The sequence below is a fragment of the Micromesistius poutassou genome (genome assembly GCF_964030765.1).
Source record: "Micromesistius poutassou genome assembly, chromosome: 17".
Classification (NCBI taxonomy): domain Eukaryota; kingdom Metazoa; phylum Chordata; class Actinopteri; order Gadiformes; family Gadidae; genus Micromesistius; species Micromesistius poutassou.
The window spans coordinates 5,569,097-5,591,221 of NC_140287.1; the positions used below are offsets into that span (position 1 = coordinate 5,569,097).

The following is a 22,125-nucleotide window of genomic DNA, read 5'->3' on the forward strand; positions in this document are numbered from 1 at the left end:
AAAAAAAAAAGTTTTTTATTACCCCCCCCCCGCAACAACTCCTTTTCGGGGGGGGGGGGGGGGGGGTTCTCGCCTGGCGCGTAATTCAATGTAGAATCGCTACTGGTCCCGTCGCTGTAATGATTAACTCGACTTCGGTCGCAAGGTTTAATAGGTGAAGGAAGTTGGGAACATCGAAACCCTATTCTGAGTCTGAATGAAATTCCCCGGGCTTTGACATGGACCCGGCACCGCAACTCAACCTGAGGCGAGAAGTGGGGCTCACGGGGGCCGTGGCCCTCATCGCCGGGACGATGATCGGATCGGGCATCTTCATGTCGCCGCAGTATGTGCTGTTGGCCATCGGCAGCCCTGGAGCGAGTTTGGTGGTGTGGGCCTGCTGCGGTTTGCTGGCCATTCTGGCGTCTCTCAGCTACGCGGAGTTGGGGACGGTGATTCGCGAGTCGGGGGGAGAGTATATCTACATTCTCAAGACTTCGGGCCCGCCCGTCGCCTTCCTGTTGATCTTCAGCTCGGTGATGTTCGTGAGGCCCGCGGGCGTCGCCGGCATCGCGCTCAGCTTCGCCGAGTACGCCGTGGCCCCCTTTTACGCGGACTGCGCCCCGCCGGAGCTAGTGGTGAAGTGCGTGGCGGCGATCGCCATCCTGGTGCTGGCTACGGTGAACTGCCTGAACGTCCGCTTCGCGATGTCCGTGCAGGTGTTCTTCATGGTGGCCAAGGTCTTCGCCCTGCTCGTCATTGTCATAGGAGGTGTGACGAGGCTCATCCAAGGAGACGTTCTCAACTTTGAGGACTCGTTCGCCAACACAAACGTTGGCATTAACCCAATTGGCATCGCTTTCTACCAGGGCCTGTGGTCTTACGATGGGTGGAACAATCTGAATTATGTGACTGAAGAGCTGAAACGTCCGGAGGTGAGTGACACTGTGAGACTGTTTGGGTGGGTCGGTGTGGTTGTGAGAGATCATGATCTTATAAGAACAACCATCTCTTGAGTGTCATTATCACTTCATTCATCACTTCATTTCATGTCGTGCATTTATTTATTGTTTTAGATAACAGGGGGGGGGGGACAAGACCCTTCGCTCAAATGACACGCAAATCAAATCCAACTTTATTTATAAACCTTGCAGGAGGCGGGCAACTGGAATCCAAAGTGCTTTACAGAATAAACACAGATGGGGATAGGCTAGATCGCAAAATAAGAATAACCAAAATGCTATTTAAAATAACACATAAAAATAAAAAAAAGATGGCAGGGCGTCCCAAACACGAGAAGCATGGACCCTTCGCCTTCCTCGTCCAACCACAAGTCCTGCACCAGAGTGAATGAGGAGAGGACTCTGGACTCAGGACAGTTATCACTTATTTTTTTATTTCCATTAGTGTGCGAATCGTTTAGAAGCAGCAGCAGAAGCAGCACTGATTCATTAGGAGGAGAGCAGCAGCATGGGAGGCGACCAAGAAACAAAACTCCACCTGAGGAGGAACGTGGGGCTCACGGGCGCGGTGTCCTTCATCGCGGGCACCATGATGGGCTCGGGGATCTTCATCACCCCCCAGACGGTGCTGTCCACCATAGGGAGCCCGGGGGCCAGCCTCGTCATCTGGGTCTGCTGTGGACTGCTGGCCATGCTGGGGGCCCTCTGCTTCGCCGAACTCGGCACCGCGATCCCCGAATCTGGCGGGGACTACGTGTACCTCCTGCGGACCACGGTCCACGTGTTCGCCTTCCTGTACGTCTTCAGCTTCGTCATGGTCATGCGTCCGGCCAGCGCCACGGGCATGGCGCTCAGCTTCGCCGAGTACGCAGTGGCCCCGTTCTACTCCGGGTGCAGCCCTCCGGTGTTGGTGGTGAAGTGTGTGGCCGCTGTGGCCATTCTTCTGCTGACCCTGGTCAACTGTCTGAGTGTCAGGTTGGTCACCGGCATCCAGGTGATGAGCATGGGGGTGAAGGTGGCCGCCCTGGCCTTCATCATAGTGGGAGGCGTGGTGATGTTCTTTTTGGGCCCCACTACGAACTTTGAGAACTCCTTTGAGGGGACCAATGTCGGCGTGGGCTCCATCGGGATCGCGTTCTACCAGGGCCTGTGGTCCTATGACGGCTGGAACACGTTGAATTATTTTACCGAAGAGCTGAAACGTCCAGAGGTAGCGTGCGCGCGCGCGTGTGTGTGTCGAACTAAATGATTAATTGAGTTCCATAAACTTTTTTATTATTATTATTTCAACCGAACACGAATTTATAACACATAGGTTAACATTAACTTGTTTGCACCTTGCAACTTGTATATCAATGATTAGCTTAACTTTGATTTGATTTTCTGAATTCTTTCTGGTGAAGATGATGTCGTCAGTTGTGCCCTCATTGGTCCTTATCTGGGCCGGTCACTCCCCACTCCCAAGATAACATATTTGACATATTTTTAACTAAAGAACTTGAACTTGAAACTGTTCAGATTTTGTGACATTCTGAATTGATGCTTAGGTCCAGATGACATGTTTACTAAATAGAGTTACTGCCTTAGTTGTGATGAATGAAACAGGTGTACAAATAATATCCACAATAATCTGAGATTGTAGTGATGGGCAATGGAGAGGATTCATTTTAAAAGATAAGCAGAGAATACTCACTCCCACAGTTTTACTTCAGTTTCTATAAAAAAAAACTGTTAATTAACTGAACATGAACTAGTTCAAAACTGAATTGGTGAACTGTGAACGTGAATTTATTCATTTTCTTTTGTATGAACTGAACTTTAAACTAGTTCATTTGAACTAGTGAACTTGCACAACACTGCCCACTCAGTACCCTGCTCTGGTGCTAATTGGGGACAGGGTGAACACAGCACCGAGCAAGGCATGGTGCATAAGGTGGCATAGGATCAACCCTGATGCACTAGGGCCACCTGCTACTGGTTTTATATGATCTTAGTCTTGGTGAGTGACAGGAGAGCAATTGACTCGGTAGGAGTTTTTCGGTATTCGGTAGGAGTTTACCATCCGCATAATAATCAATTTCATCATCTAGATATTGGCATTGAAGCCAAGTCAAGCCAAGACACCTCATTAATGAAGCACAGTTAGGCCTATGTCTTATGCATATCTAACACGAATGAACTGTTTATGAACTGTATGTATAGCCTTTATTATTATCTTGTGTCATATAGGCCTATCATGACAGATCATGAGATAAGATTATGAGAATCTTTATGACCCAATATTTTCTATACAAAAGTTAATACTAGTTCATATTAACTCTGAGCAATTTGCACTTGTGTGTGCAGAGTCAGACACCTGGCCTGCTGATGTCACAAGAATTGATACGTGTAAGATACATGAACGGATGCCTCCCTAGTCGCCAAGGACATATCAGGCCTGATGCATGCTAGAATATGCTACAATGCTGAAATACGCTACACTATAACCAAGCAGACAGTCTGCAGCCTACAGTCTATTGGATATTATCCACCATGGCGGGCAAAGCGCACGGAGGCCTGAAAATAAAGAGGGAGCTGGGTTTGATTGGGGGGGTCTCGCTGGTTGCAGGGACAATGATCGGATCTGGCATATTCATGTCCCCACAGTTTGTGCTCTCCAACGTCGGCAGCCCAGGAGCCAGCTTGCTGATATGGACTCTCTCTGGTCTGGTCGCTTTGTTAGCAGCACTCTCCTACGCTGAAATCGGGACCATCATAGCGGAATCTGGCGGGGATTTCATCTACATATTGCGGATCTACGGCCCCTGTCCCGCCTTCTTCGCCGCGATAACGTTCATCCTAGTCGTGAAACCTGCAGGCATAGCCGCAATTTCTCTGAGCTTCGCAGAATATGTGAGCGCCCCTTTCTATCCCGACTGTGCTCCTCCGCCGTTGATATTAAAGTGCACTGCCGCCGCGGCCATCCTGGTGGTAGCCACGGTGAACGTTTTGAACGTGCGCCTGGCCATACGAGTCCAGGTGGTGTTTTTGGTAGCCAAGGTGTTTGCACTGATCACCATTGTTATTGGAGGGTGGGCGAGCCTCGGGAAGACCACCCATGTCATTTCGATGAATCTGAATGTTGAAAATGCATTAAAAGGGACCCAGTTGAGTCTCAGCACTCTAGGAATGGCTTTCTATCAGGGGCTCTGGTCATTCGCTGGCTGGTACAACTTGAACAGTGTCACAGAGGAACTGGAAAGGCCAGAGGTTGTTTTTCTTTATTTTTTTTTACATTTGAACAATGTTTTTAAAATGGCATGGTGTTGGTATGTGATAACACCAGGAATGAAAAGTGAGGCTTAGGCTAATAAACTAATCTCTTTGTGATAAATACCCAGACGCATGTGAGTAAGCCCTGCCCTTTGGGTTGTTAATGCCTGACTGAATCTGAATCTCTCTTCTATGCAAGATATTGGAACCTATGCATTTTATTTCCTCCTACAGGATATTTTGTGCATCCTCTCTGCTCTGATTTCAGAATCAGCAAACAGTCACAAAAAATACATGCAAGAAAACGTTTATGTTCGCCCCCTCTCGCAGGTGAATCTTCCCAGGGCCGTCCTGATCGCCATCCCCATGGTGACGGTGTTGTACCTCCTGGTCAACGTGAGCTACCTGATGGTGATGACGCCCGCCGAGTTGATGTCGTCCAGCGCGGTGGCAGTGACCTGGGGGTGAGAAGACACAGGCCTGGCCCGTTTGTGATGTCACAAAATGATCAAGAGCTGTTATCCAACGAGGTAACGGGCGAACGACCGCCAACACCATGGCTTTACTGTGAATGTTTTGTGTTTTGTCGGCAGTAATAAAGTGCTGGGCGGCTGGGGCTGGATCATGTCCGTGGCAGCGGCGCTGTCTGCGTTCGGGTCGCTCAACGGGACCTTCTTCAGCGGGGGCCGCGTGTGCTTCGTGGCGGCGAGGGAAGGACACATGGTGAGCGCCTTCCACCGCGTAGACATTTGTTCGTGCGTCCGCGTTGCTCGGTCCATTGTTACATGACCCAATTTGACTTATGTTAGGATTTGAGTTTGAATTTGCTCAGCGAGTCACTCTGGGAACGAGCAATATACTCACTCCCTGATTCCCCTGGCCCAGAACATTAACTAATCACATCGGTGTATCTGATAAAGGGGGCCAAAAGCGTTGCTGTTTTAACAAAAGGATACGGCAAGAGTCTTATCTATTGGTTAGCTCCGCTGGTCTGGATACGTCACCCCTTGTATTCTTCTGATTGGTCGTAGTGTTATCCAATTACGTGTAGTGATATTTTCAAATGCATGCTTGGTGCCGCCCCTCGAGTTGGGCCATTTTCATAACTCGTTGCCAGACCCTACAGCTTTCTAGATGTGGGTCTGGGTTTCCAGGCTAGGCGGAGATAGTCGTGCTTATGATAATGATAACGATGATGGTGGTGGTGATGTTTGTGGTTATGATGTTCGTCATAACCACAAACAGATGTTCTGTGTTGTTTATTAAATAACAGTTGTTTTTTTTATAATAGTTGTTGTTGTTGTTGTGGATGTGGATGTGTAGCGTGTGCGCGTGTGTAAGCAGGCAAAAACGTGTGTCACACGGTGAAACCGTGAGTGTTGGCAGCTCTGTTGTAAAAATGTGCTTCTGTTTTTGTTCTTCCTTTGTTTCACAGCCAGATATTCTCGCCATGGCCCATGTCCACAGACTGACGCCCTCACCTGCGCTGATCTTCACTACAGTCATCTCCCTTCTTGTGCTGATTCCAGGGGACTTCCAATCTATCGTCAACTTCTTCAGGTAACCAGTCGATCTTGATAGGCCTAAATGTATTGATTCCTAAAAAAAAGTACAACAAAAAACATTGATTGGTTCCTTATTTAATTATTATTATTGTAATGTTACCGTTGCATTTTAGGGTTTCTTATTTACCCAAATGTAATGACAATAATATTTGTTCTTTCTTTTCAGTTTCACTGCCTGGTTTTTCTATGCAATCACAATTTCGGGACTCCTTTACCTCAAGATCAAGAAACCTGAACTCCCTCGACCGTACACGGTATGGTGGCGGTTCAAGCCCAAATGAAACCTCATGTGTCAACGCAACTCGTTATTCATTTAACAAATCCCATGGAAAAACCGAAAGTGGCTTAAATGATGTACAAATATACATCTTGATGATATTGCAATTATTCTGTCTGTTTTTACCCAATTTTATTAACTTATTTGCTAACATAATTCAGATATATCACTTAATAGGCATATTATATTAATACCAAACATATAAGTTAAGCCAAATGATAAAACATATCGTTAAACAATCTACATCAGTTTCAGATTCTGTAAATACAAGTTATATGCAGAAAAGACATTCCTCTCTTCTCTTCCCTTCCCAGGTTCCTATCATAATCCCCATATTGGTCCTCATCGCAGCCATCTTTCTGGTGCTGGCACCCATTATAGACAATCCTCAAATAGAGTATCTCTATGTGACTCTATTCATCTTCAGTGGGATTTTAGTTTACATACCAGTCATCCATTACAAACTCTGCCCAGGTCTGTTGACCAGGATAACCATGTTCCTTCAACTCTTCCTTGAGGTCGCCCCTGCGGACAAGAACCTCTGAAGATACAAAAGATAAAAAGGAAAGGTTTGTTTTTGATCTTACACAGGCTATGTTTGAATTGGCTCACCTGTGCCCTCATTCCCATAGCACTTTGTACCACAGTATTTAAGGGAACGGTCAGCATAACGTGCACTGGTCGCATAATCAAGAAGACACGTGTGAGATGTCAGCCCGAGAAAGCTCATTTGCATAAATAACTCCTATGTGCCGACCATCTCTATTGGATGAGTCCGATGACAATGAAAACCACTGTGCATCATGGGATATAGTGCAGAAATAAGTGTGCATCACTTGTACACTTATTTTACTGTGGGTATCATGGGTAGTGTACTATATAGGGAACCACACTCTTGATTTTTGACAGCACTACAAAATGGTGATGCTCCTTAAACAGTGTACTGTATAGTGCACAAATGGACTAATAGGAGCACAGTAACTGTGTTTGTCGCTCTCACCACTAAAAATCGAGGCACTTTTGCACTTAAATATGTTGACAGATGACGGGAAGGAAGAATGAAAGAAGTGAGCACCTCGGGCCTTTGATTGATTTGATTGAAATGCAATGAGGAATATGGTTACCAGTGCATTTATTGTTTTCTACAATTTTCTATAAAGGTGTATATGTACAATTATTACATGTGATTGACCTGTACTAGAAATGGGTATGACTGAATTTGTAAATGTTTTACCCATTTGTTTACTGATGTCAAACGCCAACATCATTCTATTGTATTTTTTTAACACCAACCTTTTTATTAAAGAAACAATAATGAACAAAGTAGTCTATTTACGATGCCAAACTTGAAATGTGAAAGTTTAAAGCTTTAGTTTGAGCAAGGCATTCAATGCATGAGAGCATGACATGCAATGACGATCACTGTGTTACACATATACCAGGGTAATATAAGTTATCTTTAAATAACCAGCACACATCAACAATTCCTCCAGAAGATAAGAGGCGGCAATCTTCTGAGAACCTCCTGATATACATTTTGGCATTTCGCAATGTATATCAGTCTGATCTTGGCTTGACCGCAATTTATTTACAAGTATGGTCACACCTTTTGTATGCAAAAAACTCCCTCACTCTTGCTCTTCACACTTGAGGTCAGACTGATCCCCAAAGAGGAACAGAATATGAACTTACTAGATGGTCTCAAGGCTTTTAATCTACAGATCTGATTACTGATAAAAACTGGACCCTGTGTAATTGAAGAAAGCTCAGTTTCGATCTAACCACACCAGTAAAAAATTTAAATGGGATGTAGCACCATGACTAGGCTGCCACCGTTCTGAAATATACATAAAAGTTTATTTTAGATGTTATGGATTACACTGCAAGTATAGAACATTGATTTAAATTACACTGTGTTGGAAAAAGACATTTTAAGTTGTGGAATCGCACTGTACCCCACAAATGACGTAAATGTAACAATAAAAAGAAACACTGACAACCGTTCAGGTTCACCATTAAACAAGTCATGGTCGATTCATACTTGATACTAGTGCAACTTTGACATGCCAACATATTGTTCATCAGAACCACAAGGAGGATGGAAAAGAGGATAAAGAAAGGCGTTGTAAACAGTGGGAGTGTATGTATGTACACACTATTATTATTGATTATCTGAATGATAATTGTATTTTTGCCTGGGAGAGCCAGCTGTGCGGATCCCTACACTTTCATATTTAAATAAGATATACGTGTGGCCTGCAAATTCTTCACATTTCTAAAATTTAACCAACCGATCATTTTGGTGGCCATCAAGTTCTGGCACACGTGGCAAATGGCCAAAGTTGATGAGGCTTTTAAAGCAAGGAGCAACAGTTTAACAATTATTAAATTCAGTTAAACAGTTTTCTTATATCAACGGGGTACACTAAACTGGGATGAAATTGTTACTGTGGGCATAAAAAAAACCAACAACTCGTCTGTGTGAGTGAACGTTGCCCATCCCTCGCTCCCCTCGCAGTGTCTCTTTGTTCTAGTCCGCGGGCGTCGCTCGCGACTCCTCACTGGGTGTGCCTCAGAGCGGTTCGTCCCCGGTGGCTGATGCCTCGCTCTCGGGGCCACCGCCCCTGCCCGGTGCGCTGGCGCCCCCTTGGGCCCGCTGGTGGTAGAGTGCGTGCAGACGCTGCGCCGTCACCTCGGCCTCCTTGGCCCCCTCGCAGCACTTCATCCACGCCTCGGGGATGACCTCGACGCCGTAGTGGGCCCCGGCGATGGCGCCCGCCATGCAGGCTATGGTGTCCGTGTCGCCGCCCAGGGCCAGGCTGTAGGCCATTGTCCTCTCCAGGCCCCCGTAGTGCTGCGGCAGGCTCTCCCGCGGCTGCAGGCAGTGGAGGACGCAGAAGATGGCGGTGGGCACGGAGTGGAGCGCTGCGATGCCGTTACCTGGGAAACGGAGAAAGAAAGAAAGATAGAAAGGAAGGAAGGAAGGTGAGAGATGTACATCAAATGGACTGCAACCATGCCAATAACAATGTTCCTATTGCAGACATGAAATAAGGTGCAGCCTTAAAGAAGTTAAATTAGAGAAGTCCCAAAAAAAACACACAATAAACATTTCCATGTTTTATATGGCTTTCAGTATTGGATCATTTAATTATTAATTTTGTAATTCAAATGCTTACCCAGTTCACAGATGACCTCTTCTATGCTGACCTTGCTCCTGTCCATAAGGTCTCTCAGTCTATAAAGACGCTCGCAAAAAGGCTTCTCCGCCTCCTTCAACCTTAAGAAAAGAACAAGCATACCAGAACTTAAAAGGTTTGATGGGTTCCCCCAATCGTTTCCCAACACCACAACCTCTGTGAAGAATGACCTGACACTTATACAGACCAGGAGAAGATCCCACGGCGAACAAAAGATACATTCATTTCAAGTCCATAGAAGGAAATGATTGCAATCAATCTTTTTTTCCCAGATGCTGTTTCTTCATAGTGACCGGACATCCCCGTTCAAAACAACAACAACAACAACAATGTTAAAAATAACCACAGTCCCACACGTGTTGGCACCAGGGAGGCCGGTTGTCTCTGGTACGGACGTCAGCGTCATACTGTAGCAGCGCAGCGACACTCACGCCCTGGCGTCGTTGCGCGAGGCCTCCTCGTCCTCCACTTCCTCCATCTCGCTGATGAGCTTATCCAAGAACTGCGCGGGCAGCTCTAGCGCCCCCTGCAGGGACAGGTGGACGGCCAGGGCCTGCAGGACCGCGCCGTTATAGCCCAGCGAACAGGAGTGTGTCAGCATGGCTCCAGAGCGGCTGTACTGTAAAGCAGAGGGACATAAAGCGCGGTTTGCTAGTAAGTAAATATATTAATTATAGTTAATACATTAATTCACATTTGTAAGACGTGAGTGAGTGAGCACAAGCTCATTTAATTTAAATGACCGACTTCCATTACTCTGATGGCTTGGTGCCTCAATGCAGCATTTTCCGTGGTGCCAGGGGGGTGACATGGCAGGCATACCTTCTTAACGTCGGAGAGGTCTGGGAAAGCCAGTGCAAAGGGAGCCACTCTCATGGCCCCGCCATTCCCAAAGGAGCCGCGGCCATTGAACTGGTCCCTGGCGGGCTGGTAGACGTCGCTGAGCTGCGAGGAAGACAGCTTTTTTAACACCTGGATCACCCCAGATCCGTAGCCCCGACCCGGAGCCAGACTGTACTCCTTAGCGAACCTGCAAAAAGTGAGAGCGCAGTTACAATCAGGTGGTATGGTTGCAGCAATGCATCACATTCAGGGGGCCACGTTGAAATTGAAAACTGAGAAAAAGCCTTTCTGGTAAATCTGTCAGACAGACCGTTTCACATAAACTTGGAACTGGGCTGCAAAGCATTGATAATAAAGACAATACAATTGGCCTTTGTTGCAATTGTGTGAAATGACTGGATAAATCACCTGCGAGCCATGTCCTGTTCATCAAAGCCAGCCCTGGTTAGCAAAGATTGGACCACACACCGGGCCATTGCAGTATCATCACTGTACTCAAGGGTACCTGACACACACACACACACACACAAAGTACAAAGTAGTAACACGATGAACACAGATGTTATGGGAAAGATTTGGAACTACAAGCCAAAGGGCCCAATGGAAACATGGTCATCGTCAATGACACGCATGATGTTATCCTTTCCACTTGGTAACTATCAATTCTCAAACGGAATTGTACATATTTTGGATCTCACCATCTCCTTTAGTCTCATCGTCCAGACCATTCAAATGCCTCAAGACGTTTTCCATGGGCACCTCCTCCGCTCCCTCAAACTCGCCGCCAACACAGTCCCCCAACACAGCTCCGACCAGTGCACCTTTAAACCGAGACAAGGATGCCATTCCTCCGACGCCAACTGCTCTAACAGCCATCGTGTTCATTCATCAGTAAAATATCAAAGATTTTAATCCACACCATAAGGCTGACCCGGTTTGCAGACTGAGAAAATATCAGCAACAATCCACTCGAGTTTGCGTTCCCATCCTGCTTCCTGGTGCCGCTCCATCAGAGGTCCGTGTTGCTTTTGTTTTGTTTGTTTCGGTACTTTATTATATTACTTTAAACCGGACAAATGAACGACCAGTGTATACAACATGTAACTGAACAATATAAATGTATCATATTCATAAATTACTAAACGCAAACTAATTCAATTGTCACGGTTTTAACAAAACGGAAACGACATAATTTCGGTGGGACCATTGGACCTCCTACCGAGAGCAATATCAAGTTATTTTTGGTTTGTGAAATGAGGTATAAATATGAATAATTAATTAATATTCATATTATTATAATACGGTTATAATTCTATTAATGTTGTCAATATGAATAATATTCATAATTAATACAATTTATATATATATATATATATATATATATATATATATATATATTCATATATATATAGATATATATGAATCATATATCATCATATGTATACATAATATAAAAGGTATGATCATTCATATAATTTATATATATATAAATAATATGAATAATATTGATAATGAATATGTTTTAAACATGCACTGGTAAACCAGCTCTAGATAAGGGCAAGTGTAGCCTTCCATACAGTGGCAATACAATGTGCTTCTCACAAATAAAAGCAAAAGGATAGTAGGTGATAGGCTATAAGGATATAAAGGTGTGCAAACTTGAAACTGATCTTACCAAGTTTCTGTTTAGTTCTTTTTATGGGATAAAAACCCTGCTGTGAAGCACCTTTACACTGATGAGGCGTCTCGTTATTACCAGGACCATGAACGCGCCTTTAGTTAACTTCTGTTCAAGTGTCCTTCATTCATGTGTTGAGCCCCACCTCGAGGAGCAGGGAAATCTGTTTAGAGCGCCTTGTTTTATTAATTAAAATATTCATAAAAAAAAAATATATATATATATCAAAATATTGATGCGATATTCCCAGTCTTACTCTTCAGGATTAAAGCATAAAAAAATGCTAAAGAAAAAAAGGATATTATATATTTTTTTAAATAGAAAAATATTAAATCAATATTTTGCGGCAGTGTATCGATTCTCGTATCGCGCGAAGGGCGTCGATATATCTCCATATCGATATTGGGTCCCACCCCTAGTGAACGTTGAGTCAGAGACGGGGCACAGCTCAGCAGAGGGCCTCAACAGAGGGCCTCAGCAGGGGGCCTCAGCAGAGGGCCTCAACAGAGGGCCTCAACAGAGGGCCTCAACAGGGGGCCTCAACAGGGGGCCTCAGCAGAGGGCCTCAGCAGAGGGCCTCAACAGAGGGCCTCAGCAGAGGGCCTCAGCAGAGGGCCTCAACAGAGGGCCTCAGCAGAGGGCCTCAACAGAGGGCCTCAGCAGAGGGCCTCAGCAGAGGGCCTCAACAGAGGGCCTCAGCAGAGGGCCTCAGCAGAGGGCCTCAACAGAGGGCCTAACATAAAGACCAGCCTTCCCCATAACCATAACGAAGATGTGAGTGTAACGATGGATCCTCCGTTCAACAGTCTAGGCCTCTGTACCTCTGCAAACATCCAGGCCAGCAGGTGTCCAGAGGGCAGCCGAGGCCGGCTGGAGCATGTGTGACCCAGCTCCCCATGTCCCTGGTGCTCTGCCATGGCCCATGAGCCAAGAGGTGAGAGCCCAGCACCGGAGCTCTACAGCAGGTGGAGCTTTAGGAAAACCAATCAGAAGTGTTGGTCATGAGAAGAGAGAGAGAGAGAGAGAGAGAGAGAGAAACAACAAACTACCTTATGGGTAGTCTGTTGTTTCAGGCTCAACTTCATCAAGGTCACTAATGCCATCATCCAACCCATTGTTCTGAGTTTATGTTAAAACTCCCTGGTGTGGATCGTGTACTGTGGACGGTGCAGGCCTACAGGTTAGCTGATGACCAGAGGGCCACAGAGGGCCACAGAGGGCATCTAGCGGATCAGAAGACAGATGGGGGGTGTCGAGGACAGGTTTCAAGTCAGAATCAGCTCTGACTTATTACCTAGGACTTATAGTTCTATAGACTAAATGACTAAAGAAAATGTATCAATGTATAAGTGAGCGTCATCACTTATACTTATATAAATAGTTTGGAGTTTCCTCCTCGCCTCTTACAGGCCACCGTAGCTTTTCCTAGGGCGCTGGAAAGGGAGGGGTGAGGTGGGTGGCTATTAAGTTAGTTGCAATCTGCAGCCACAATGCTAGAGGCCATTAAATCCTCCACACTTCACCTTTAGTTCCAGATCTACCTGAATGAACACATGAAGTTTCCCCTCTGGAAGGACAGCGTCTCCTGAGGGCCTGGAACCAAAACCATCCCCTCACGGTCTGGAACCAAAACCATCCCCCTGACGGTCTGGAACCCAAAGCATCCCCCTGATGGCCTGGGACCCAAAGCATCCCCTCACGGCCTGGAACCCAAACCATCACCCTGAGGACCTGGAACCCAAACCGTCCCCCAGCTGGTTAGTCCTGAGGTTGAAGAGACAGTGTCTCATGGTGCTGCGTTCAGCCCCTGGCCTGCTTGCTGCAGGCTCACAGCAGCGCTGGCTTGATATGCCGTTGCCAGGATACCTTGATTTGCCTTCTTGCCGAAGCAGATGAATCCTGCAAACAAAACACAATAAAACACAAAGAGCAGTAGAAATGTTTTTGTGTTCCGTTTTTATTTGCAATGTTCTTTATTATCTTTTCCAGTTTTGGACATGAAAAGAGGCATTTGTTTTATTTAAATTAAATATATATATATATGGGGGGGGGGGGGGGGGTGAACATTACATGTAGGTACATTTGCATTTCATCTTGGAAAAGAAAACAAAAATATCTATGATATATATATATTTAAGATATTTAACTAACAAACCAAACTAAACCACCCTTAAGTCGCCCGCATTCCTTTTATTTTGCTATTCTGGCGTCCCCTAGGAGATGTGACCCGCGGCGTCCCCTAGGAGACTCCCTGGGACCCCCTGGGCGCCGGTGTCCAGGTAATCCTCCGTAGAGAGAGCGCTGAGAGCAGCCGGTTAGCGCGTCTCTCTGATGAATGGATCAGGGTCATATTGGTCAGATTAGTCGAGAGCATCAGTGCTCTCTTCTGGGTTTAGATTTGCATGTGTAGGCGCCGCGACCGCCACCGCCACCGCGGCTCCTAGCTGCCGTCTAGGACGTCGGTATACCGGAGACGGGAGAATCTGGTCGGGACGGACCTGAGGCAGGATAACCTTGTATTGTTGGATCTGAGGGAAACGCCGTTGCCTTGCTGCTCGGCTGGGTCCCCTCGGCGGGATTAACACTTCAGGAAGACCTCCTTCTTGATCACCTTGCCATACAGTGTGTGGAAGAACCTCTGCAGCAGGTCTGGGAAGAGGAGGACTCTGGTGTTATGAAGTAGAAACATAAACACACCAAATGACTGACACTTACACTTCTTTACATCTGGTTTCAGGTCAAGCAGCTTCTTCATCTCCATGTTCAGTGTCTGTGTCAGCTGATCCAGGGATCTCCTCAAGGTCCCTGCGTATGACGGAGGACGGACCTCCACCGTCGTCCAGTCCCTAGTTGGTGGAGGATCCTTCAGGGATCTGAAGGTCTGGAGGAGGTGGAGTGGTCTTTAGTGTGTGAGAGTTGCTTCACCTCTGATCTTCTAATGGTCAGATCTTCTATTTCCTGTTCCAGCTCTTTGATGAGGTCTCCAGCTTGTTTCTCTGTGGATTTCAGTCTCTCTTTAACCATTTGGTTGTGATCATCCTGGCACTTTTCAATGCAGCGCATCAGCGCAGTGAGGACCTGCACACCATCGGCTATCTCTCTGTCTGCGTCTGCTTTGCTGCGGCCCACTGTGTCTTTGATCTCCTGAATCATTTGTTCTCTCCTGGATCATCTGCTGAACTTCAGCCTCTATCTTCCCCAGCTGGGCTGTCTTCACTTCATATTCCTCCTTTAGAGGTACAACAGGATGGGACTTGTGGTCACCCTCTGTGCAGAACAGACACACACACACCTGTTCAGTTTGGCAGAAGAGCTCCAGGAGTCGGTCGTGTTTCTTACACATCCTGTCTTCCAGACGCTCCATAGGCTCGACCAGCTGATGTGTCTTCAGGTGTGCGACTCTCTGATGTGGCTCCAGGTGGGTGTGGCAGTAAGACATGAAACACATCAGGCAGGACTTCACGGCCTTCAGCTGGGTCCCAGTACAGACGTCACAGGGAACTTCTCCTGGTTCAACACAAGGCTGCTCTTTCACTCGTACAGAACGTCTGAACTGATCAACCATCCCTGATATGAAGGTATTGACCAGTAAATCAGGTCTTGTGTGGAACAGCTTGTTGCAAACAGGACATTTGTACCGGACTTGGTCATCCCAGAAGGTTGTAATACAGGTTCTGCAGAAGTTGTGTCCACATGGTGTGGAAACTGGGCCGTTTAACACATCCAGACAGATGACACATGAAAAGTCCTCTTCAGACCAGGAAGTAGCAGAGGCCATTCCTAGAAAACAATTGCATAACAATGGTAAAATAGAGGTTTCAACTCGTTGTAATAATGCAAGTGTTTTATATATAGTCCTTCCTTATTCAGTAGCGCAAAACGTGGGTATGCTCTGTATGCGGCGCATTGGGGCGCTGCACTTAACAGCGTTTGTGTAAATGATGATCAATAACAGAGGCACGTCACTGATTAGGCGCCCCCCCGCTCCTTCGCCTCCCTCCCCCCTCCTCCTTCTCCCCACACTGCGCTCCAGTGCGCGCCCCCTCGAGCACGCGCTGGAGGCGAGCGCGAGCGTTTCATTTGAATCGTAGTGTCATCTGATGACCGGTACCTAAATATGGAGAGGCAGAGAAGAAAGCTCTCGGGGTCACAAAATAGAAAAAGAAAGATTGAGAAAGAGAAAGAGTGCGCAGGGATGAAAGAAAGCTTTTCAAAGTGGTTGAAAGGCAGTAGGTAAGTTATGTCATTCAGTGCGTTTACATGACACTCAAGAAAGTCGACTTATTGGCTTAGTCCAACTATGATTGGATTACTAAGATGCATGTATACACCGTCCTTAGTCGAGCTATACTCAAATCGAATTGGGTTACTCATAGTCGAATTAAGAGTGAGCTGAATTAAAAGTACACGTTTTTCTAAATGTGGGTCATCAACGAGGTTGTAAAGTAGTAACTTCGGGCACATCTGTCAAAATAAATGTTTTTTTCTCCCGACGTGTTTACGATCTTTATTCATTCATTGCACCGCGGCGGGGAATGTATACGGACGGGCGGCGGAGGGGCTGCTCCGGTGGGAGAAAGATGTTTTCAGCTGTCAACTCACTTTGGGTCAGCGATTTATTTAAAAAGCTGGCGCAGAAGATGGAGGAAGCCGGTGTCGTGCCAATGTAGTTACCCCCTATAAGGAGTATCATCATCAACGTGCATTCAGTACACACTACGCTTTGCTTTAACCCAAGGCTGAATTAAAAGTCCATGTTTTTCTAAATGTTGCTCATCAACGAGGTTGTAAAATAACAACGATCTTTATTCATTCATTGCGCCGCGGCCGAACTGACGGGGGTATTCTCTGATATTATGAATCTTACAGACTGCGTCGGCTTCTCCGACTCTCTGGTACTTCCACAACAAAGACTGCTAGTCGGGTTTATCTCGCCCATGGGGAAAAGGAATTGGGGGAAATTAACTTTGGCTTTGACTCTCTGAAGTCCAAATTGAAACGTGACATGGAGGAGAAAAATATGTTTCAGCAGACAGCTGTCAGTTCACTTCGGGTCTATATCATTTCTCCGACGCTCCATTGTTCCGACCTCTCGGTCGTATGCGGACTGCTCCACCGGCAGAGCAGCCGGAGGAGTCGGCATACGACCGAGAGGAACAATGGAGCGTCCGAGAAATGATATAGACCCGAAGTGAACTGACAGCTGTCTGCTGAAACATCGCTTTCTCGAATGAGTTTGTTGTTGCTGGTGACGTAAAGAGGTCAACCGGTGGCTCTATTACCACTAGTTGAAATGGGCACAGCGCCACCTATCGTACCGGAGCATGACACGCTTCGGCCAATGAATCGATTTACTCACCGCCATGTATACGCGGACAATTGCAGTTGTCCAATTGAGGAGCATAATCGAGCTATGGCTTTAATCGAATTAAGCTGTGCATGTAAACGTACTGATTGTATCAACAGGAGGCTTGTAAATATTCAGGTTAGCTAAAGCTACTAGGCCTACTAGTAAAACGACAGGTTACTGTTGTCTTGCAGCTGTGTACTGATCAGAATTTAGCCTACAATATAACAGATCATGACAAAATAAAGAAACTTGTTTGTGGTAATTTTGTTTTGCTTCAATCTCTATGCCAGTAAAAACTGGCTGAGACTGAGTTATAAAGTTGATATATATATATATAAATATTATTTTCCCGTGCTTAAAAGTATGATGATTCGAATGTGCCTAAATAGTTAGCCTAAATAGTTTAAAATAATTTAATTTTAAAACTCTGTAAAAACTCTGTTTTTACATTTCTTTGTGTGGTTTTGGGTCCAACATGTTCATATAGTATGTATCCAATAAGGATATCATTTAAAATAAAAATTTCAGTTTTTTTTTAAAATGTGGTTTGACTGCTGTATTTTTGAAACCTCCTTAACACAAAGTTCATGTCATTCAGGTGTGAGGATGGAGAGAAAGAATCAGGACAGACAGGGGAAGGCAACAGGTTGGTCTAATATTAGGTGGAAGTGTAGGAACAGCCACTTGCAACAGCCAAGTGATTCATTTCTAAATATTATTTATATGGAAAAATTGCATCAGCAAGATGTGTAATTTATTCAAAGATATTAAATAAGGCTTGTTTGACAATATGACTTAGTGGAAAAGAACACAGGCAAGGGGTGAAGGAGACAGACATGAGGTTGGTGATGGCATCTGCTATAGAGGAGACCAGTGATGACATCAGGTAGGGGTAATTAAACTAGTGAGGCCACAAAAACCTAAATGCCCATGGTTTTGTTACATAAAGCACAAGCTTTTGTGCAGATGTCCAGTACAGCGAATGTATTGAGCTGCTGTTTCATGTTATTTTTCATGTTATTACATTATTATTATTATTACATCATTATAGGCTACATTATTTTTTGTTTTTGATTGAGCTGATCACCTGCTGTAATATGAATCCTAAAATGGAAGTCAGTAATAAAAGTATTGTGTTTTATAAGTATATTTCATTTTGTTTTATAAGGGGGGGGGGGGGCGCCTTCTATGTGTCTGCATACTCCCCAGAAAGTAGGTAGTTGCGCCCTGTCCATATTCTATAAACGTCACCGCGTTCGCGGTGGCCATATTCGGTACATTACCGCGGTAAAGTTGGTTCGTTATTGGATATTGGCTTGACATTCGGTAAAATGACAATAAAATGACATTTACCCATTCTGTTTGCTGTGGTAGATCATATTTGCAATGCTCTAACTACTACAGGTGAGATCTTTCTGAAAAAACATTTTATATGGAAATAGTATGCATTTAATAACTGAAAATGTTCCCTTGTCCCTGAACAGTGTGGCGAACGCGCCCTCTGCTGGTTGAAGTTAGACACGGCATCCTGCTAGATGACTACATTATTTATTAACAATAAACCAACCTTTCCTTATCAGAAAACAGATAATTTTCACCCCACTCTGAACATGAGCTGTACTAAATACAAATAATAATACTGTAGGTATATTACCCCACTGATGGCTCTGTATGCCACATTTGCTGTAGTAGATCATATTTGCAATGCTCTAACATTTTATATGGAAATAGTATGCATTTAATAACTGAAAATATTCACTAAAAATCAATGAAATTACCTTTTACCATTATTTTTGCTGTAGTAGATCATGTTTGCAATGCTCTAACTACTACAGGTGAGGCTTTTTTCAGAAAACAACATCTATCATGCTATCAGGACGCATTTAATCACAAGCAAGCAGCACATGTCACACCACCATTCTGCATTTTCAGCCGGAATCATGTCTGGAGTCAACCCAAGGCAACGTGCATGAAACCATCTCTGGCACTTATCACATTCAATCTGTAACAATAGACAATAATTAATAGAAGACACCATTAGTTTTGAAGTTGAAATGAATGACTTCTTCTCACATTTATGACACTTACCCAAGTAATTGTCTGTGTTTCTTCTTGCAGTGACAGAGGCACCTTTAGGCCACAATGGGAGCAGAAGTCCTCCTTTGAGTCTGAAATAAACAACAAAAGGAACCTATCATGTATTGTGCAGACAAATGACATTCGAACATCACTGGTTTAATATGAATTGAGTGAAGTCCTAACCCTGGCTCTCCTTCAAATATCCTTGGAAACATGTATGACTACAGGTTACAATAAACAGCATTATTAAACAGGAGACTTTAACTCTTTAGACGCACATTTGTCTATTACTGTATAACAAAATTGTTAATTTAAAGTAACGCTCCGTCATGGTTCTTCACCCCAAGTACACAATGGCAGAACAGCAGAACGTAGTACCTGATACCAGGTACTACGTGCTAGTGGAAACACGCAAATACCGTGCCGTGCCGTGCCATACCGTGCTAGTGGAAATGCGCCATTAGTTGGCATAAAACAGCACACTGCTTTAACAGAAAATTCATATCCTCTCTGTAAAAGCACGAATTTCTAGAAATGCTTTCATTTTTGGACACAATGATTAATTATCCATCATTCATTAAGCTACATTTCTTTTCAAATTTGATTTCACAGGGTAACGTTAGCCACCATCAAACAGCATGCTGCCTTAACTAGCTCAAAATAAATCCATATTCCTGTTTGTAAAAACACTAAATATAAATGCATTTGTGTTTTCATTTTCTAGAGAGATGGACACAATGATTCATTATCCATCATTCATTACATTTCCCTGCCAAATTGAGTTCACAGGGTAATGTGAAACAGCCACCCTACAGTAAAACAGCATGCTGCCTTATCGAGCTCAAAAGCTCCTGCTTGTAAAAACACTTTTTAGAAATTAACCAGGACGAAAACTTTGCCTTACCTTCCTCACACTGTAGAAAGATGGAGGGGACCAGGGATGCAGTTCAATCTGCTCTGATACCTGAACATTCTGGAGGGGGTGTGGCTATTGACACACATCTAATTTTGTAAGATTTGGTGGGATGAGTATTTAATTGACTTGTTGTATTGAGTCATAAAAATAATTAGATTTTTGTTTTTATGGTCATTATATATCAGTCTAGCTTTGTAGGAAAACACATTTGGTAGTGGTGTTATTTCAGAAAATCACACCTGTAGTTAGTAGTTCGAGCATTGCACATATGATCTACTACAGCAAATGTGGCATACAGAGCCATCATTGGGGTAATATACCTACAGTATTATTATTTGCATTTAGTACAGCTTATGTTCAGAGTGCGGTGAAAATTGTCTGTGTTTTCTGATAAGGAAAGGTTGGTTTATTGTTGAAATAAATGTAGTGATCTAGCAGGATGCAGTGTCTAACTTCTACCAGCAGAGGGCGCGTTCGCCACACTGTGTGTTCAGGGACAAGGGAACATTTTCAGTTATTAAATGCATACTATTTCCATATAAAATGTTTTTTCAGAAAAATCTCACCTGTAGTAGTTAGAGCATTGCAAATATGATCTACTGATGTCCGAGCAACAATGTCATGCACATATATATGTATATATATATATATATATATATATATATATATATATATATATATGTATATGTGTGTGTTATCGGTTATTGGTATCGGTATCGGCCTTTAGGAGCTGAAAGTTATCGGTTATGGTATCGGTTAAAAAAAAGTTATCATGCATCCCTACTACATACATACATACATACATACATACAACAAAAAAAAAAAAACAACAACAACAACATAATATCAAAATACTAGGACGAATGGAAATACGTTAACCAAGAGATCATTAAAAATGGAGTTTTTGCTTTTTTTTTGCCTTTCCTGTAATATTTTTGTTTCAATATCAGCTGACCAGCTGCCCAATCCCCATGAGAGTTCTCCCCCCCCCCCCCCCCCGGCTAAAAGTATTAAAGTTTAAACCTGGGTTCGCTCAGTGAGCACAACCGTAAAATAAACGTTTAACGTGTAGCCTATAGTATTTTTCATGCAGATGTAGCTCTACACCGGCAGATTCAGGGTCCAGCAGAGAGGAAGCAGAGCGAGCTCTACATCCAGATTATTTTGATGATTTTGTTGACAAGCTGTTTGTTTTCTCTAACTATATAAATCCAATATATCAATCAAGGAAAGTCTGTCTGTCTGTGTGTGTGTCCTCATTTTTCTCCTAAACGGCTTGACCTATCACTCTGAAATGTCACATAGCCCCTCAATATATACCTGGCCAGAGACTGACTTTTGACTTGATTGCAAACATTGGTTAAAAAAAAGCTTGATTTGTGATTTATGTGAAGCAGTAACCAGCAGTGAGGGGCAGACAATTTGACATCTTTGTATGTTGTTAGATATGACAATTCTTTCCCACTTTTTTCATTCCACTAAAATAATTGTATCTTGCACTATTTAGATCATTTCAGCCTTGATTTACCTTTCTAGGCACATGCAATTTCTAATATTTTGTACATGGACAAGATTGCTTATAATATATTTCCCAGTGATCTTCACAAAATTCTAAACACATGCACATCCCAACATTGACATGTAGTTGCAATGCACATATCCACGGATAAGGACTAGTTTTTATTATTTTACACAGTGGCAAAATTCTACGCGCGCTACTCCCGCGGTCTCATAAAAGGCCTCTCCATCCCAAAGTCCCGGGCCAAATTTTTGTCCCAGTCCATCCCTGAAGGTGGCTGTAGGTCTAGAATTGGAAGGTAGCCTAAAAGGTATCGGTAAGGTAGATGATAGGTAATGCATTTATTACATAAACATTATTTACGCTGCTTGTGAACTCCTGGGCTGTATATGCAGACACTGTATTTGCAAGGTAATTACATAAATCCATACGTGACGTCCGGTAACAACGATGGGTCCTTGCTTAGTGTCAGAATCCAGTTGATAAGGGTCAACACCGCCGGTTA

General features: G+C 44.3%; 2 protein-coding genes and 1 pseudogene across 4 annotated transcripts; 1 reads left to right on the forward strand and 2 right to left on the reverse strand.

Moving 5' to 3' along the window:
* Positions 1-218: 218 nt before the first annotated feature.
* LOC311362407 (b(0,+)-type amino acid transporter 1) lies at positions 219-6,580 on the forward strand (the record flags this gene model as incomplete). Of its 2 annotated transcripts, none has more annotated exons than XM_084482237.1 (6): positions 219-914; positions 4,524-4,657; positions 4,787-4,916; positions 5,629-5,753; positions 5,925-6,012; positions 6,350-6,580. In XM_084482237.1, 6 exons carry the CDS (start codon positions 219-221, stop codon positions 6,578-6,580), a joined length of 1,404 nt encoding a protein of 467 aa, XP_084338363.1. The 2 variants fall into 2 exon arrangements, with proteins under 2 accessions (XP_084338363.1, XP_084338364.1); XM_084482238.1 differs by lacking the exon at positions 219-914 and adding an exon at positions 1,450-2,151.
* Positions 6,581-7,251: 671 nt separating this feature from the next.
* On the reverse strand, positions 7,252-11,052 carry adprs (ADP-ribosylserine hydrolase). The gene is made up of 6 exons (XM_084481771.1): positions 10,777-11,052; positions 10,487-10,583; positions 10,058-10,265; positions 9,667-9,854; positions 9,215-9,315; positions 7,252-8,975 (listed from the first exon to the last, which is right to left on the reverse strand). Exons 1-6 carry the CDS (start codon positions 10,961-10,963, stop codon positions 8,608-8,610), a joined length of 1,149 nt encoding a protein of 382 aa, XP_084337897.1. The 5' UTR covers positions 10,964-11,052; the 3' UTR covers positions 7,252-8,607.
* Positions 11,053-13,542: 2,490 nt separating this feature from the next.
* Positions 13,543-15,534, reverse strand: LOC311361887 (E3 ubiquitin-protein ligase TRIM47-like; annotated as a pseudogene). The gene is made up of 2 exons: positions 14,454-15,534; positions 13,543-13,655 (listed from the first exon to the last, which is right to left on the reverse strand). The product of its transcript is annotated as an E3 ubiquitin-protein ligase TRIM47-like (transcript).
* Positions 15,535-22,125: the final 6,591 nt, after the last annotated feature.